We start from the raw sequence: 18,616 nt of genomic DNA on the forward strand, positions 1-18,616 counted from the left end.
GATATGCAATAAATTAGCTTAGACTTACAGCAGCATAATAATTGAAATAAAAAGCTATGTTAGTAAAAGGATGTTTTAAACACATTTCATATGTCAATATAATCACATCTAAAGCAGCCAACGCAATTAAAAGTACCACTTTGTAAGCTTTCATACTTCTAACAACATGGTTTTCTCATTAAAATAGATTTCACATTTCATGAGTTTTTATTAATGAATTTAGGGGCATTCCCAACTGACCCAGACTTCTCTTTACTGTCATTTAAATTTCTACATTTGTTGCTATTATCACACACTGCAAGGTTTCTACAGAGAATTTCAGCTTACTGGCTACAATAGTGACTTTCAAATGACAATGCTATTCACCAGCTGCAATGGACAAAAAAATAACATCTTTTCAATTTGCCTGACTGATGACTTTGTCAGTCATACTAACCACCTAGCTGCTATGATAACAGCCATTAATAACAATAATAATTAGCCTTTGAGACAACTTCACAAATTAGTTTTACAAAAAAATGTAGATATAACAAATGGTATAGAATACAATGTTGACCTCAGTCTCACACTGGCTGTATACATTAAAACAAATCAACATTATACCTCTTTTCTCAATAAGTGCTTTTCTTAATTCTGCTTTAACATATTACCAATCTGTATCCACTACCACCTTGTTCATTCTTTTCTTGAACCACCACAAAGACTACCAGGAATGTGCATGTTAAAGACATGTCTTCCCATCTTCCTGTCAGACCACTGCTCCAACAGGTACTTTTCTTTTCAGGCAAAAAGTGTCTGCATGCGTAAAGATGCAGGCAGGCAATCCTTTGTTTGAAAAATTCATTTTGCACTTTTAAACATGATCTTTAACTTAAGGTATTCAGATACACACATTTATACAAAACTATTTTCACAGTCAGAAAAAAGGCACTATGGTCTACATAACAGATTCACATACACAAACACCCACCCACTGTACCTTACTTCTCTTAATAAAATATTCCTCATCCTTTTACAATCCACTAAAGACAGCTGTCATTTTTATGATGGATGGTGTGAATGAGGTAGGACTACCCTGTGACTGAGGAGACAAACCGGTCATTCCTATCAGTTTTAAAGGATGCATATCTTAACAACATTCTTGATTTTGATGGATTATGACATTTAAACTGTGGAGAAGACATCTGCATATGAATTCCTTAAATGCTGCTCTGTAATTGTTACCAAGTACTCTGAAGTGACTAAGAGCACTATAAAGATATGCTTTACAATCAACAGGGTCAACAGATCCAGCTTAAATTACCTCTAAAACTACAGGTATGTAACAGAATCTCCCACTTTTTTAACCACGAAGGCAGAGCAGCCACAGATTAAAAAACGTATTACAACCCAAATTGAAGATGGACAAAACTCCTCATTAGCATGCAAACTATATCCAAAAGGATCTGTCACTTCATCGTACCTTCATCCCTAGCAGAGCACCACAGTCTGACTCAAGTGTGCTGACCAGCTACCCATACAGGAAATGGGGGCAAGGCATTCTCCTGCTCACCTTCATGTGCAAAACCTTCTACACTAAGGTGTCACTTACACTCAGCTCCAGAATGTCTATAAAGAGCACTCTGTACCAACTCCAATCCATAGCTTTCAGACTCTTAACACAAAAATTCTGGACAAAGCCAAAAATAATGGGGGGGGGGCAAAGCTCCAACAATAGAGACAAATTTAAATATTGCTCTTATAAACTTAGGAAGATGCTAGAATAAAATATCTTGTGTTACCATGTATTTTCTGAAGGAAAGGAAGTCAGAAACTCAAATGCCTTTCATCATATAGTGAATTCAGTCCTCACTGATTTGCCACACAAATCCCCAAACTACAAATTTTAAGTGGAACAGACCAAAAATATGAGTGGAAAATCTGGACAGTTGAGAGGTATGCTCCAATCCCATGCATACAAAGAAATGCAAAACTTAACTTCCATTGACCATGCATTGTCAATTCTAGGACCCAAATTACAGAACATTTCCCTATCATACGAAACTTTACCTCAGACAAATACATTCAGATTACAATTAGTCAGTTTTGATCAGTGTTCTATCCTGGTTAACAAACTCAAAATAATAAATATATATTTGAAACCAGGAGGTAATCTGAGTGAGTGATTTAAATGTTCATTTAAAAAACAAATCACATTATAGCTAATACTTATTTATTTATTGCCTTTTGTTTACCGGAATGGTCTGACTGGGCACTCTGGCCCATTTTCAGCAAAGGCCCTGGGAGAAAAACCTCCATTAAAGTTACAAATATTTAAAAAAACTTTACAGAGAAAAATGAATTTCAGCTTTTTAACAGTAGAAATGGGGTTGTAGAATCATGCAATGAGTAATACAATCAAGACACAGGTTAATACAATTTGATTTCTGTAGGAGTGTTATATGATAAAGAGGCTGCAATACATGAATTTCAATTCCACAGGAGTGAATACACGTGGACAGGATTTATTTACATTATTTACAGGATAAGACAGGAAAGCTGGTTGGTGACAGTCTACAGATCTGAAAGAGAGAGAAGTTTAGTCAGGGTGTGAAGAGGAACAGAGCCAGGAGGAGTTTAGGTGCTGTTTTAGGTTATGCTTACAGCTAGATTTACAGCTGTCCTGTTTTAGTGGTATAGGTAGGATTTCCACTGTTTGGTGACATAGGATGACTATACGAAGACTTCAGCTGTATTACGGGATTTGGAAGTTATTAGTAGGCTCTGATTACCTAAGCAACGGCATTGTGGTGGGAACTAGTACTTGAGAAAGCTATGTAGAGAAGAGCATGTGTGTGGTTTGTCTATTATTTTGTGGGTGATTTGAAGCTGAGTGAATGTAAGGTGATTAGGTAGTTCTAGCCAGTTGAGCTTGTGCTAATGGTAGGATGCATTAGCTGCAAATCTGGCTGTTTTGTTAAAGCATGTCCCTAATTTATTTAGTAGGGTCACTTGAATGTTGATTAACATACATGATGTATAGAGAAGGAAGAAGAGATGGTAGGATTAAGCTACGGATTTTCTTGAGGAGTCTGTCAGGTAGGGTTTGTTTCAGAAGAGGAAGCCCAGTTTTTTGGTGAGTATTCTTGATGGCCTGGATGATACACAGGTCAAATTTTAGGTTATTGTCTATTGGGAGTCCTATTAGTTTGTTATTTGTTACATTTTCTATTGTGGTGGTATTTGCTGAAATAATATTAACGGGTGCATTTGTCGTTGAAAAAAAGATATGGGCGTGAAAAGCATTAATTTTGTTTTTTGGTATTTATGATTAGCTGATGAGCCCTTGGCCACGATTCTATGAAACTGAAGGAGTCTTGAGTCATTTGCTGAAGTAGTGGAAGGGTTGAGGCTGAGCAGATGATTTTGGCACCACTGGCATACTGTACTAAGGTGACAGGTTTGCTGGCTTTGTGCAGGTTGTTTGTGAAAAAGTACTAGGCCTAGAATTGACGCATGTGATACAACGGTGGAAAGGAGGAGGAAGGAGAAGAGATCCTGATTCCATTTTATGGCCTAATGTCTGTTGGAGATAGCAAGAGAACCAAATAAGACTTGAATGAGATAGTGAAAGGGAAACCAGATCCTTGATTAGGAGTTGGTGGGATACAGTGCCAAATGCTTTTGACAGATGCAGGAACAGGGAGGACAGCAGGTCACCATTATTTCTGTTGGTATTTATGGTTTCTGGAAAATAAGCAGAGCTGCTGCTGCTGTGTTGTGGTGTGGCTGAAAAGTCATGTTGTGTGGGAGAGAGGAGTTTGTTGTTTATGAGCTGCGTTAGGAGTAGGGAGTGTACACACCTTTCTAAGATTTTGGACACAGTGGAGAGAATTGCAATGGGGCAGTAGTTGGAGAGGTCTGTGGCTGATACATTTTAATGAAGTAGAATACCGTGATTTTTTTCCAGACAGTGGGTACATAGTTTTCTGTGCCAGATCTATTTATGAATATTGAGATGGGGTATGCCAGGACATCAGCAGCTAAAATAACGTACTTGGGTGGGAGTCTGTCAGAAGCTGGTGCAGTGGTTTTCAGTTTTTGAAGGTAATTTTTGACAGACAGGGTAGGTGTTTGGTGGAAACAAAACAGAAAAGGTATTGTGAGTACTGCTGGTGGGGACAGACAGATGGGAGGGTGGATTAAATTCTAGTAGAGAGATGACAGAATGAATGAAGTGTGTGTAGAACTGGGTGGCTATGGGGTCTGTGGTAGGAGATGGGGTGGTGGTTTGACTGGGGTATAGTAGGGTTTTAAGGTTCTCCAGACGTGTTTGGGATTGTGGTGACGTTTGCCTTGAATTGAGTGAAGGAATGCAATTTTGTCTACATTGACCTGTTGTTTACATTGGAAAATTTTTTGACAGCTTAGAAATCACTTTTCTGGTGTTCTATGCTTATTCCATGCCTTCCACAGTTTGTCTACTTAGCACGAGCTCTTTCTTTGTTGAACCATGCAGCACGGTTGCTTTTGGTTCTTTTTGTTCTTACGGTAGATAATTCACTTAGTATGTCACGGAATGTGTTAGTAATCAGCAATTTTGCAGAAGTTTAACATCTGCTAGAAGAAAACACCTTGCTTCCAAGCAACAGCTAAAAAGACAGCACACCTAAAAAAATTGCATATAATCATACACTGTTCATCTAAAAATCACATAGAACCATACGTTGTTCATCTACAGCAAAAAGCCACTAATTCCTGCTTTAAACAAGCTGTTATAACACAGACAATAGTGCTCAGCTAATACAGGTCACTAGTCTCCATTCCAAATTTCTTCCAGATGACTAATGATCTCAAGCCATGTAACTAATGGGGTCTATATCACAATCGAAAGCTGATAACTCCGAAGCTCAAAACCGCGAACTTCAAACCTCGAAAGCTGACAACATTGAATCCACAAAAAAACCCTAATTACCCAAAACAAAAAACAAAATGCTCTATGCAGGGGGGCAAGCCCCCCTGTCCCCCCACCCCCACTACTTAAATATACCAACTCCGAGATTGCACTACAGTGCAGTAAAGGGAAATCTTCCCTTTCCGCACTCTATGGCGATCTCTGTTCTATGGTTCGACGTTTTTGAACTTTGAGGTTTGAAGTTCGGAGTTTTGTTCTTCGGAGTTATCAGCTTTCGAGCATATGATATAAACCCTAACTAATGTATACAACTGTAAAATAACATCTATCCATCTGTACATACCAGAACTACAAACCAGTGTTTATAAACACACCAATTTTAACAAAGTAATTCTTAGTAATAACATGGTGAAATCTTACTTTAAAATTACCTTCCATGGATATGATTCTTTGTATGTAACCTACACTTTATCAATGTGCACATCCTGCTATATGTGTACCTGAGCCGGGCATTTACATTTTGTATATGGTACTATGTCTGTGTAAATGTTATGCTTATGTAAATAATGCCAGTTCAGGCTCTGGGTGAAATGAGTCCAAATGGGATCAATCTGCTACTCTAGTTAACAAATTAAGGATGGAAGGAAAGGAAGAAAGATTTCTAAAAATGAGCTCTGGTTGCAGTGGTCAGCATCATTTTGACACAAACACACACAAACACACACACATCTCCTGCTGCAATGGACAAACACAGTCATCACATTACAGTCAGTGTACAATTTAATATCCAACTGGTACAGTGGAATTTAAAGGGCAATATGACTGTAATGAGAAAGACTGTACCATCTCAAAGCATACAGACATTTCCAAGTACATCAAAATGCTAACTCAGTGTAAATGCAGCTTGCTTTTAATGATCTCTGTTTGTAAAATACATTTCTGCAAAGGTTAAGAACCCCCCCCCCCCCCCATAGAAAAGGTGTTAACTGCTTACCTTCTTTTTAAATATACAGCCCAGGAGCTCTTTTGGTCAAAACACCACCACAGAGATAAGGAAAGTCCCTTATATAACTGCATGACTACAGAATGTACAACATAAACTTTGGTTTCATTTCTGGTTTAAAGATCTAGTTAACTCTAAACCTTAAAGTAATACTGTCTTTCAGCTTTTCCAGGTTAGGGGTCGCCACAGCGGAACTCCGGTCCGCTAATGATTGGCAGTGGATTTTTACAGTGTCGAGTTGCCAGCCCTGCACCCAACCTTCAAAGAAGGCACACTCATATATAAAACAATATTCAGGCAAAGTGACAATTTTATAAATTTTAGTATGGTACTTGGGTTAAAACTACTAAGAGTGTCCTCTAGTATGCAACCAGAGTATAAGATTTAATTTTTCTGTCTCAGTTTAGAGATAGGTAAACTGGACGGGGAGAATGTTATTTTAAAATTGAAACTGGCAAGACCACTTTCATTACCATTTCAGCAGTGCAATTGGTACAGAACACAGTATCTCTTATGTAATATATTTCACTGAAAGTCTAGGTCCATTTGAGGACTTGATAGCCTAGCAGTGGGTGAGGGTGAGGACTACGTCCCTTTACTCTGAACATCCCCGCCCAAAAAATGCAGATTTTTAATCTTCACTGAACAGTCATTTTCAACAAGGCTGCTTTCTTAAAAAAGTTTTTCACATTTTTGTTCTGTTTGTATGTACCATGTGTGCAACAAACTTGCCTGTAACAGTACAATTTTTGCTGCTATGACACAGAACCAACGGACCTCTAGGGCCTCTTTTAGTCACAATCTAGTTCTAATACAAAGAGAAAACTCCATTAGTTAGAACTTCAGTTTTAGGGTTACCTTATATTACTTATCATATAAGTGAAATGATAAATAACTTCATGGCTATGATGACCAACATTGTCATATGAAAATTTCACCTCTATTGTACTAAGGTTTCTAGTGTTCTACGTAAACTAGGATCAGTTTAGTAGATACAGTCGCATGGTTCTCTAGCTCTCTCTCTGATAGTACACTGCCCCATCTCACTGACTGCAGTCTATCTACCCCTCTTCCTGATAGTACAGGTGTCCTGCAAGGATCCATTCTTGGACCACTACTCTAATATTTTAACCAATACACTTTACTCCTCTTGTCCTCAGTCAAATATAGTCCAATACCCAGATGACTCTACAGTCATCACTACTGCAAATTCACCTTCTGAACTGCTTTCAACTACCCAAGCTTCCTTTAACTCAGTAGAAGCATGGCTCACAAATAACCAGATCATTCTTAACCCTACAAAAACAAAATTCTACTTTTTCTCCCTAAAACTAGTATCCACATCAAGACATCCTTTTCCATAATGTCCCTAAACAATACTCCCATAAAAGTTGAATCAAGCACAAAACTACTTGGCATTACCATTGACGATCAACCAAAATTTGATTTACAAATCAAAAAAAAAACATCAGAAGCTACGACTCCTGTATAGGAACAACAAATTCTTCACAACAGAAGCTAAAAAATTACTCTTACTCATACGTACCTTCTACCATGTTTAACTTACTGTTCGCAAATACTCACTAAATACATCCCTACTTACCAAACTGGAATCAACCTATCACAAGATAGCAAGATTTGCTGCTCAACAAACATAAATCTCACCACTATCTCTCGCTAAAATACCTAAACTGGCTAGAACTACCTCACCTGCTTCTTCAATCTCAGCAGCAAATCATTCACTCCATTCTATAACAGCCATCCTTCTGCCCTGCTCTAGCAACTCTCTTCTCTAACTACTGCCCTACCAGGCATCTCCGAAGCTCAACCCAAGATCTGTTAAAGGTTCATTAAACCAATTCCAAGGCAGGCTGTAATCTATATAACTATCATCCCTCTATTGCACGGAACAAACTTCCACTAGAAATAAGGAACTTTACTCACCCCAAACAATTTAAATTAGCTATCAAAGACTACTTTGAAAAACACTGGACATGCCACTGTTCACAACTACCTTGACCACGACCAACTCTCTGAAATGTATAACAATTACTAACCACCTAACATAATAACTTACTCCCTTTACTTCCTAAGAAATTCCCCTAAAGTATTGTCTATACTCTGTTTAGTACTGTTAGATAGCCTAACCTACTGAAAACTATGTGTTACACATTTTATCTTTTTTGATTTGTATTGTTTAATCTTGCCAACTATTTTACCAGAACGGTAACCTTTTGTATATTGCTATGAGTGTAAAAACTGTTATTAAATTGCTTTCTATATTGGAGCTTTTCTCCCCGGGCCTCTGCTGAAAAAGGGCTTTAGCTCAGTCGGACACTCCCGGTCAACAAATGTAAAATAAAATAAAATAAATAAACAAATAAAATACTTTATTAATCTCAACTCTCATGTAGTACTCTTTACTAGACACTCAAACACAACTCCAAAAAAAAAAAAAAAAAAAAAGAAATGCAAGCAGAAATAATGATAGCTGTGATTTAGAAATGCTCCTTGAAAGAGGAGCTTGCATTTTTGTTGTAATCCTGCCTTACAGACTGCAACAAATTACTTTGAATCATCTTGTTAATATTAAAGTTGATCTGTAGTTGCTTACTTTCTCTACAGACATTATCTGAACCACACTGGCAGGATATTCAAAATTCACAGCTAATAATGTAAAAGGTGGGTGGCACTCACCTGAATGCAAGTGCCAGTGCACTCTCTGCAGAGGCTGCAGGACAAGGCCCATCGGCTTGCTGGGATGTGGGAAATCTTTGTAATAGGCTCCATCTTCTCAGGGCAGCCAATGCTAACCTAAGACACAAGCAAGAGAAACTCACATTAGCTGATTTATAACTGCAAAATAATGCTGACACTGAGCTCTTCTTCACAATTCATGAGCTTGGACTACAAATTAGAACAAGCAACTCTAGAAAAAAAAAGGTACATCCTTAAGTTAAATTTTATGACCCTCTCTTCTGCCAGAAATTATGGACACTGGAGTGTCCACTTCCACCCCAGAGAAGGCAATCTTTTGAGGTTTATGAAGTCTTCTCATGGTTTATGGAAGTTTGCTTAAAATACAAACGTTTTTCAGGGTTTACAATCAAGAATCTCCCAAGCTAGGGATACTACCAAAGTCCTTTGTCAGTGCCACAAGAAGACAACTGTTCTGGAAAAGGAGCATATGAATGCTTTGGTAGGCCTCCATCACTATGGCTAGCACCTTGGCCCTCTGGAAGCTGAGGATAGAAAAAAAGTACAGTTTTGTACCTACCATAAATGTAGATGTTCGAGGATCCACATTGCTGCAGTCATAACCTGTGGGTAGTCCGCTGTCCTCGGTCGGCCCGAATACCAAAGAGTTAGGCTGGCGTCTGTCATGGGCGTCCGGAGCTGACGTCAGTACGCAGTAGTACTTAAGCGCATGACCGACGCCATATCCTCAGTCTTTCTTGCCCCAGATGTCAGAAGGCCTTAAAAGGAAAAGGCCAGAGCCACAAAGGGAGAAAATAATAATTATCCCCAAATAACAATAACAACAAACCATAACCACACCCCCAAACCCAAGAGGGGAAGGAGGGAGGGAAAATAGGACTGCAGCAATGTGGATCCTCGAACATCTACATTTATGGTAGGTACAAAACTGTACTATGTTCTTCGTCTCACATTGCTGCAGTCATAACCTGTGGGTAGAATCCCAAAGCAAAGGAAAAGGGAGGCTGGCAAACTAAAAAGCATTAGGGGCTGCTAACATGCCCTGTAAGACTGCAGTGGCAAACCCAGCCCTGGACTTGGAATAAAGAGGGAGATGGTAATGCTTAGTAAAAGTGTGTACTGAACTCCAAGTAGCTGCTTCCAAAATATCCTTAGTAGCTACACCCCTCAAAAAAGCAGTGGAAGTAGCAGTAGCCCTAGTGGAATGAGGTCTAATCCCAGCAGGAACATCCTTCCCATGATGAGAATAACAAAAAGCAATACAATTACCAATCCACTTTGAAATAGTCTGCTTAGAAACAGCTTTCCCTTGTGTACCCAAAGCAAAAGAAACAAATAACTGTTGAGTCTGTCTGAACTCCTTAGTTCTGCTCAAATAATAACGTAACTGCCTGTGTATATCCAAAGAATGCAAGGTTTTTTCCCCTTTATTTTGGGGATCAGCATAAAAGGTAGGCAAATGGATAGACTGGTTCAAGGCCACATTAGAAATCACTTTTGGCATGAAAGTAGGGTTAGTACGCAAGGAAACTCTATCCTTATGGAATATTAGAAAAGGTTCAACTGCCATGAGAGCCTGCAATTCAGATACCCTTCTAGCAGAAGTAATGGCCAACAAAAAGGCAGTCTTCCAGGATAAAAACTTTAAGTCAGACGTAGCTGCAGGTTCAAAAGGAGGCAAAGTAAGCTTCTCCAACACAAAATTGAGATCCCAGGAAGGAGTAGGAGCTCTACGTGGGGGTCTTATATTTTTTGCCCCTCTAAGAAATTGCTTAAACAAAGGGTGAGAAAATAAAGGAGGGTCACAATCATAGTGAGCAGAAATGGCTGCAGCATGAACCTTCACAGAGGAAAATGACAAACCCTTGTCTAGTAATTCAGTAAGGTACTGTAGAGTAAAACTCAAATTAGGCCCCGAGACATCAAAGCCCTTTGTTGTGCTCCAAAGAAAAAATCTCCTCCATTTATCAGCATAAACTTTTCTAGTGCTGGGCCGCCTAGCTTCCAAGATGACATCTAAAACCTGCTGAGGAAGCTGAGAACCCACAGGCTCTAAAACAGAATGCGCCAGGCCGTTAGATGCAGGGACTGCACCCTGACATTAAGCAAATGACTGCTTGACTGGGACAACAAGTGAGGAAGCTGTGGCAAAGGCCAAGGAGGCTCCTGAATTAAACTCCTCAGCAGAGGATACCAGTGCTGTCGTGGCCAATCTGGTGCTATTAAAATCATGCAAGGCCTGTCCCTCCTGACCTTCAAGAGAACCTTGGTAATGAGAGGTAGAGGAGGAAAAGCATAGACGTGAAGGTTGTTCCAACGGAAAGATAGAGCATCCACTTTCCAAGCTTTTGGGTGAAACATTTTTGTGCAAAATTTTGGAAGTTGGAAATTTAGAGGAGAAGCGAACAGATCTATGTCTGGAGTTCCCCAAGCCACTGTCAACTGATGAAATACCTGAGGATCCAATTTCCACTCGTGGGGATCCACAATTTGTCTGCTCAATACATCTGCTAGGGAGTTCTGTGCTCCTGGCAGAAACTGTGCTTGAAGAGTGATGTGCAAACCCAGAGCAGTCTCCCACAATATCATAGCTTGTCGGCAAAGAGGGTAAGAATGGGCCCCCCCCTGCTTGTTGATGTACCACATGACTGTAGTGTTGTCTGTTTGTATCAACACCTGTCCTGGTTGAAGTAAGCCCTTGAAAGCCATCAGGGCAAACTGGACTGCTAACATCTCCTTCATGTTGATATGCAAATGCTGCAGTTTGGGAGGCCACGTGTCTTGAATCCATTTCCCATTGAAGTGTGCTCCCCAAGCCAGGTCTGAGGCATCCGTCGTTAAGATCTGACTCGCCTCTGGTCGGGTCACAGAGAGTCCCTTGTTTAGGTGACATTCCTGTGCCCACCACAAGAATTCCTTCTGGATGCAAGGTATTATCAGAATGACAGTGTCCAAATCGTGGCAGTGTTGAGTCCATACACTTTTGAGATACCATTGTAGCTTCCGCATATGCAGTTTGGCATTGGGAAGTACCAGAATGCAAGATGCCATGAACCCCAAGGCTTGAAGGACTGTCCTTGCAGTCAGCCTGGACCGTACTAATAATTGCCGGAAGTATAGATGAAGAGTTCTTTGTTTGTCCGGGGTCAGAAAAGCCATCTGAGAGGCTGTATTCAGTCTCACACCCAGAAAGCACATGTCCTGAGAGGGTAGTAGACTGGACTTTGTTTCGTTCACAGAATACCCTAGGCACCTTAAAACTGCCATTACATACTGCAGATGTTGAAGTAATTTGTCTTTGTCTTGAGCAAGAATCAGGCAATCGTCCAGATAAGGATAAATTTGTATTCCCCTCTGTCTGAAGAAAGCTATTACAGGAGCCAGAACTTTTGTGAACACCCTGGGTGCAGTAGATAAACCAAAGGGCAATGCAGAGAACTGATAATGAGAAGTACCAGCCCGAAATCTCAGGAATCTCCTGCAGCTGGGCCTGATAGGAATGTGAAGATAGGCCTCTTTGAGATCCAGAGTTACCATCCAGTGATCTTTGCCTAACAGAGGCAGAAGTTGCTGTAATGTTAACATCTTGAACTTTGGAATGTCTAGGTACGTATTGAGAATGGACAAATCCAGAATTGGCCTCCAAGTGTTTCCTTTCTTTGGCACTAGGAAAAGACGAGAATAAAACCCTAGGCCTTCTTCTGACGGAGGTACCACCTGGATAGCCCCCATCTGTAAAAGCAAAGAAATTTGTTCTTGAGCCTCCAGCCTTTGCTGAGGAGGTACATCTGGCATGCCTTTGAAAGGGGGAAAAGTGTGAAAATAAAACTTGTAGCCTTGATTTATTATGTCCAACACCCATCTGTCCTGGGTGACCAAATGCCAATTTTGTTTGAAAAGTGTCAACTTTCCTCCTAGAGGAGCTGCCAGAAAGGAAGGATCCGGCAGCTGGAGATACAGGTCATTGGGTCTGTTTACGAAAAGGCTGACCCCTGCCCTCACCAGAAGATTGTGCAGGAGAACTCCAAGTCCTAGGTCTGAAAGAACCCTGAGCGTGAGCCCTGCCCCTACCGTGTCTAGACCTGCCCTTAGACTGAAAATCTGAAGAAGGGTAAGACCATCCTCTTGCAGGCCAATTCCTGCTAAACTTAGGGGGCTGCACTTGCAAAAATTCCTTAACTGTCTGCATAGACTTAGCTTTGTCTTCCATCTTTTTCAAAACTGACTCCACAGGGGAACCAAAAAGAACTTCAGATTGAAGGGGAGCATCCAAAATCCGAGCCTTAACATGCTCTGACAAATTTTGATCCTTAAGCCAGGCATGTCTACGAATAACTGAACCAGTAGCCGCTACCCTGGAAGAAGCCTGAAGGGCATCGAAGCCACACTGTAAGGCATGTTTACCAACTTGATTTGAAGCATGAACCAAGTCCTGCAATTCCTTACACTCTATACCCTCAGATAAAGCATCTACTTTAGATTTTAATTGACCTAATAGAAAGTTCTGATACTTCAGCATGTGGAATTGGCAATTTAAAGCCCTCATAGCTAACGTAGAAGAGGTGTACACTTTTTTACTCTACCTATCCAACGCTCTAGAATCTTTATCCAAAGGAACTGGATTCTTAACCACAGAAGCCCTGACACCCTTAGGCCCTTGAATAATAGTTTCTGGGTCAGCTCTAGGGCTCTTATACAAATATTTATGTGCCTCTGGAACTCTGTAATACCTGTCTGGCTTGACAGGGGCAGGGGGTAAAGAATCAGGATTAAGGGAAGCTTCAGAGAAAACATCCTGAACAACATCTAAAACAGGGGGAATAGCCAAAGGTCTATGTTGTGGCAAAAACAAAAATTCCCTAAGCCTCTTACGAGAATCTGAAAAATCCTGACCTTCCCATTTGAAATGCTCCCTCATGGAATGCAAGGTTTCAGAAAAGGAAAAATCCTCTGGAGGTAAAGCAGAAGGACAGTAATCCTCTGCATCCGAATCAGAATAGGGAGGAAAATCCTGAATATCCTCAGCTGAGGACTCAGAGAAATCAGAGGAATGTTCCATTCCCTCTAAATCTGTCTCCACCCTAGGCCTCTTCTCTGGAGGGGGCATAGAACCCCTGATCAAGGTAATCAAATCCTCTGCCATTTTCAACATATGCTTTTTGGGAACAGAGCCCGAAGAACCAGGGCTGTGGACCGTACCAGAAATACTAGGTCTAGCCTTAGCAGGGCCTTTAGTGACTGAAGTAGAAGGCCTAATAACCTTTTGTAAGGAAGGAACCACAGTAACTTGAGAAGCACCCTCGGCCTGACCTAGCTCCTGAGAGGCCAACTCCTGCAAAAGTAAAGGTTCCCCCTGGGATTCAGCCGAGACTTCGGCTGGATCCACAGATTCAACCGTAGATTCCATAGAACCGGCGTCCGCAACGGACGACTCCTCCGGTTTAGATATTAAGGATTTATCTTTTCGCTTTTTTGCGGTAGCGGGCGTCGGAGGATCCGACGGCATGTTGTAGTTACACCGCTTACCAAAAACAAGCCTAGCACAGTCTAATCTGCGTTTAATGGTGCGCTTATTAAATCTAGCGCAAAAGTGACACCCGACTACGTCGTGTTCAGGCCCTAAGCAAGGAATACAGAGAGAATGATAGTCCCTATGAGGTATCTGTTTCCCACAAGAAATACAATTATTAACTTTTTCTGACATCCGGATTAACTGAGGCAAGAAAAGACAAAAATTTTCCCCAACGGGGTACTTAGCCCAACTGGTCTTCGGTCTGAAACTCGAAAACTGAAAATTTCAGAACGCCGAACGGCACTTGCAAACGCTGCTTCTGCTTCGGACCACGCAGCAAGAAAGACTGAGGATATGGCGTCGGTCATGCGCTTAAGTACTACTGCGTACTGACGTCAGCTCCGGACGCCCATGACCGACGCCAGCCTAACTCTTTGGTATTCGGGCCGACCGAGGACAGCGGACTACCCACAGGTTATGACTGCAGCAATGTGAGACGAAGAACATCAACAATAATCTGTACTAAAGAGATGCTCACTCACACTAAACAAAAGGGTACTCCTGTGAAAACCAGGGTAATGTATCTGAAGGCATTGTTTATGCCAAACAATACTAACTAGGAAACAAAAAAATACATCTCTTCCTTCACATTACAAAGTCTCCATACAGAATAAAGTGTGTTGGGATGCATCTGTTGAAGCTGCTGAGGTTCAAGATGGAATAAAATCTTTAGGGAAAAGATGGTAGTAGATCCCCTTTGCCTTTCTTTGAAGAAGAACAGGTTTGACAAATTTCTCTGCATGAAACAGTCTGGGTCTGCTCTTAGGATCACACTAGGCAACTGACTACAAAGATCATTAGGAGCAAATTCCCTGCAGATTACATGCTACCCCTGTCCATAAGGGACACAGGGCTCTGATGCAAGATAAATTTATAGTTAAACATTCAACTGTCTAAATTAGAGTGACAAAGAACAAGAAATTTGCTATACCTGATATGGAGAGGGAGCTTATTTCAAAGGTACAGGATTCTTTTGGAGACGTACCTGTCTCACCTACAGTACAGATTTATGTGTCCATGTAGAAGACATTTGTTCTGTTTGCTGTTACACACACATGTGAAATGTGAAAAATGTTGGAAATAGACAGACTACTATGTTGTGTTTGCCCTGAGGATGTACTAAAAGCTCTACAACATGGCATCGATAACCAGGTACAAATGCTTGGTGAAAATTCTTCAAGGATGGGTGCTGTCAAGGAAATGGACACTTAAGGGCAGTCCATGACAGATAGGTGTGGGACTGTTGGGCCTTTTGAGGCTGCTCTGCCTGACTGGGCTAGCAGAGTTGAACAAAGCAATACTTACTACAGACTTGGGCACTGTCTCCATTCTATGAATGGGCTTCTTCAAATGGAACTGAGACAGCTTCGGAAGAGGAGGGGATGTGAAAGGGCCCCTCCACTGTAGTCCGTGTCTATTTCACTGTCCAGAGGTCCCTGACCAGAATGAATATTATTTTGAATGTTAACATTCAGAATGGTCTACTTAAGCTCATCCACGATGGAGGAGAATCTAAGCCATGCCACATATAGTGAAGGTGCATTCCTTGGCCTCCTGCCTTAGCCATAGCATCAGGACAGCTGGAATTACAATGAACTAAATGCAAGCCCTCTGTAAAAGACTGCAGAAACCCACCATAGCAGTCTTCTCCACATCTTCCTTATTCCAGATACAAGAAGCTCTGCTAGAGAGAGAGAGAAATGAATCCTACAGAGAGAGAAGGAGGAAAGATGAGGGACCAAATTGGCAAAGAACATTGCCTTACCAACTCTGTGCAAAACATTATTATACTCCTTATCAGGTGGTAAGATGGAAAGGTACTGTGGCTTCTTGGACCTATGATGAAGAAAAGGAATCATACAGAAGTATGTTCTAGGATGCTTTGTGTGTTGAGAGGGGAAGGTAGATACTTACAGTTAAAATTGTTGTCTACTACTGTCTCCAGAGCTTTACTGATGGCATTATTTTTATTATTTGGCAATTCATTCTGTAATCATAACTTATGTCCATTTTTGTAAAATCTCATGATGCTACAATTACTTGCATTAAACATGAAGTCATTAACACTTCAGCTACAGTGTATTTTATGTACACCACTTTACACAGCTAGAGATCACTTACTGAAATAAAAATGTCACCCATGTTACAACATATCTTATTATCCATAGCCTATTTCTCACTTTCATATCTGAGAAGACGGTCCAAAAACACTTGCTCCTACAAAGTCCCTTCAGATACCACTTATAACCCCTGTTAGGGTAGAGATGACACTTTCCATCTGGACTGCTTAGCCAGTGTTTTGCCAATTGATTTACAAGTGAATCAGCACTTAAATGATGAATGAAAATAAATAAATAAATAAATGCAATTCCCCTCAGAAAAAGAGAGATGAACATTGTGAGTGGTTCTGTTATCTGCATTGTGGGTCAAAGGGTTTTCTAGCTTGGCTCTGACCTTTTTGCAATGAATGCCCTCTCAGTGCTGCACAGGACTTTCACTGGAATTTACAAGTGACCGATGCCCACCATACACCACCCATCCCCAAATGTAACATCTCCACTAAGAAATTCAAAAGAAATGTGTGTTTCTCAGTATGTGCCGCTTCCTTCTCATCTTAGCGGACGTGAGTGGGATCAACCTGTTCATTGTTCCCCCACTCCCAATCAAGTCTTTAAATGCTGCAACTGCAAAATAACGCTGAGTCATCTTGACTGTAATCAGTGATCTCCCCATACTTTTACCTGGTATATTACTCAGGCATATCATAAAGTTGCCTGGGTCTGATGTGACACCATCTTTTGTGTGAACAAGTACCACTACACTCTGCTGCTAAAGGTCATGGCAACAGCACGTCCACATTCTGCAGGTTTATTAACATAACTGACAGGTGTATGGTTAGGTTTTCCTTGATTCTGTGTAGTAAACTACAAGGTATGTTGTTGTCTGGTATCATGGAACTTGAGTTTTTGATTTTACTTTCAGTAGCACTTATCATATATGCAACTATATAATGAATGCCTCCCCTTGTGTCTATAGCAGTCTGATGCATTTCTTTTCTTACTGTGATGTCTGCTATTTCCTGTAACTGGGTGAGAACTTCTGGCCTGTTGCATTCATAATTTGTCCCCTTTCGGTTTCTGTTGTAATTAAAGAATACTTTTTATCATTTTTAACCATTACGATCAAGCTGGCTTCATAGTTAGATGTGGAAGATTGCATAAGAAATGACAGCAATTTCCATACTTAATTTGACTTGTTTTTATGACTATGGCGACATCTGAAAGCAAAGTTGTGTATATTTCTCTGTTATTAATCTCTTGATTTTATTATTCTACTAAAGGTATTTTTTGTTGAACCTGCATATTTGTTACTTACAGCCATATGTTTATGGATGCAGGACTTAATATCTTAGAATTTAGTGACAGTATCCTCAGCAAACTTATCTGAGTCATCAAGGATGGCATCCCAAATGGATTTCATAACTGTCATTTACTTAATCACAGTTTCAATTTGTAAAGTCTAGGAAGCATGCTTTATGGATAGACATATTAATTTTACCCCTATATTAAAGACAATAGTATCATGAACTCTTATTTACAACAGGCAAAACTGACGACAAGAGGCAGAAAGGTCATAGTTATGTCAGTACAATATTGTTTCTTCCAAACTGTTTTCATTCACATTGCTGACTAATATTTGCACATATTTATCTGATACTGAGTATTTTATCCAGTCAGTGTTTGTGTAGTTAAAATTCCCCATAACAAATGCATTTTCATTGACTTGTACATCTTGGCCTTTACCCAGGAAATTGCCAGTTTGTAGAGGGAAATACAGACTGTGCACAGTAGATTTCTACAATATCAAATTCAATACCACTTATATTAGATCATCGTCTAGTCCTAAGTTATCTTCTTCTTCTGGTATTTCAGGTGTTCTTTTATGAAGATTTGAGAAACCTCCACCTATTCCCAGCAGGTCTGCAACAAACAAAGAAGGGATACCCTGGAACTTGTCACATGTATTTTGGACCTCTAAACCACAGTTCAGTAATGGCACTGATATTAACATCCTTCATTCACATAAAAGTTTCTAAGTCACCCATTTTATTTTTGTGATTTCCTAGGTTTCAAGGAAAGGAAGGAACATTCTGGGTTTCACTTCCATGCATTGCGTTTCATATTGCTAACATACAATAAACTTAGCAAGCTGTTCAGCATTAACAACTGTTGTGACGCATTTACTGGATCATATCCGCACAGTTAACAACAGCACCATCTCTCTTAACTTACAACGGGTGGATAAAAAAATTCTACTACATGCTATTCAAATGTAAGTACAGATACACAAAACTGACATAAATACACATTGCATTTAGAACCAATATTTATGAAACACCAGAAATAGCCGCGGTGGTGCAGAGGTAGCG

At 40.3% G+C, this 18,616-nt stretch overlaps 1 protein-coding gene across 1 annotated transcript in view; it reads right to left on the reverse strand.

Annotated features, from left to right (window-relative positions):
- Positions 1 to 18,616, reverse strand: part of JADE2 (jade family PHD finger 2) — a 1,051,451-nt gene that overhangs the window by 192,382 nt on the left and 840,453 nt on the right. The window contains exon 8 of the mRNA XM_044069238.1: positions 8,595 to 8,711. Coding sequence (XP_043925173.1) covers positions 8,595 to 8,711 — 117 coding nt within the window. The remainder of the gene's footprint in view (positions 1 to 8,594; positions 8,712 to 18,616) is intronic.

The sequence above is a fragment of the Protopterus annectens genome, chromosome 4.part0, assembly GCF_019279795.1.
Source record: "Protopterus annectens isolate FY-2018-M chromosome 4.part0, PAN1.0, whole genome shotgun sequence".
Taxonomy (NCBI): Eukaryota; Metazoa; Chordata; order Ceratodontiformes; family Protopteridae; genus Protopterus; species Protopterus annectens.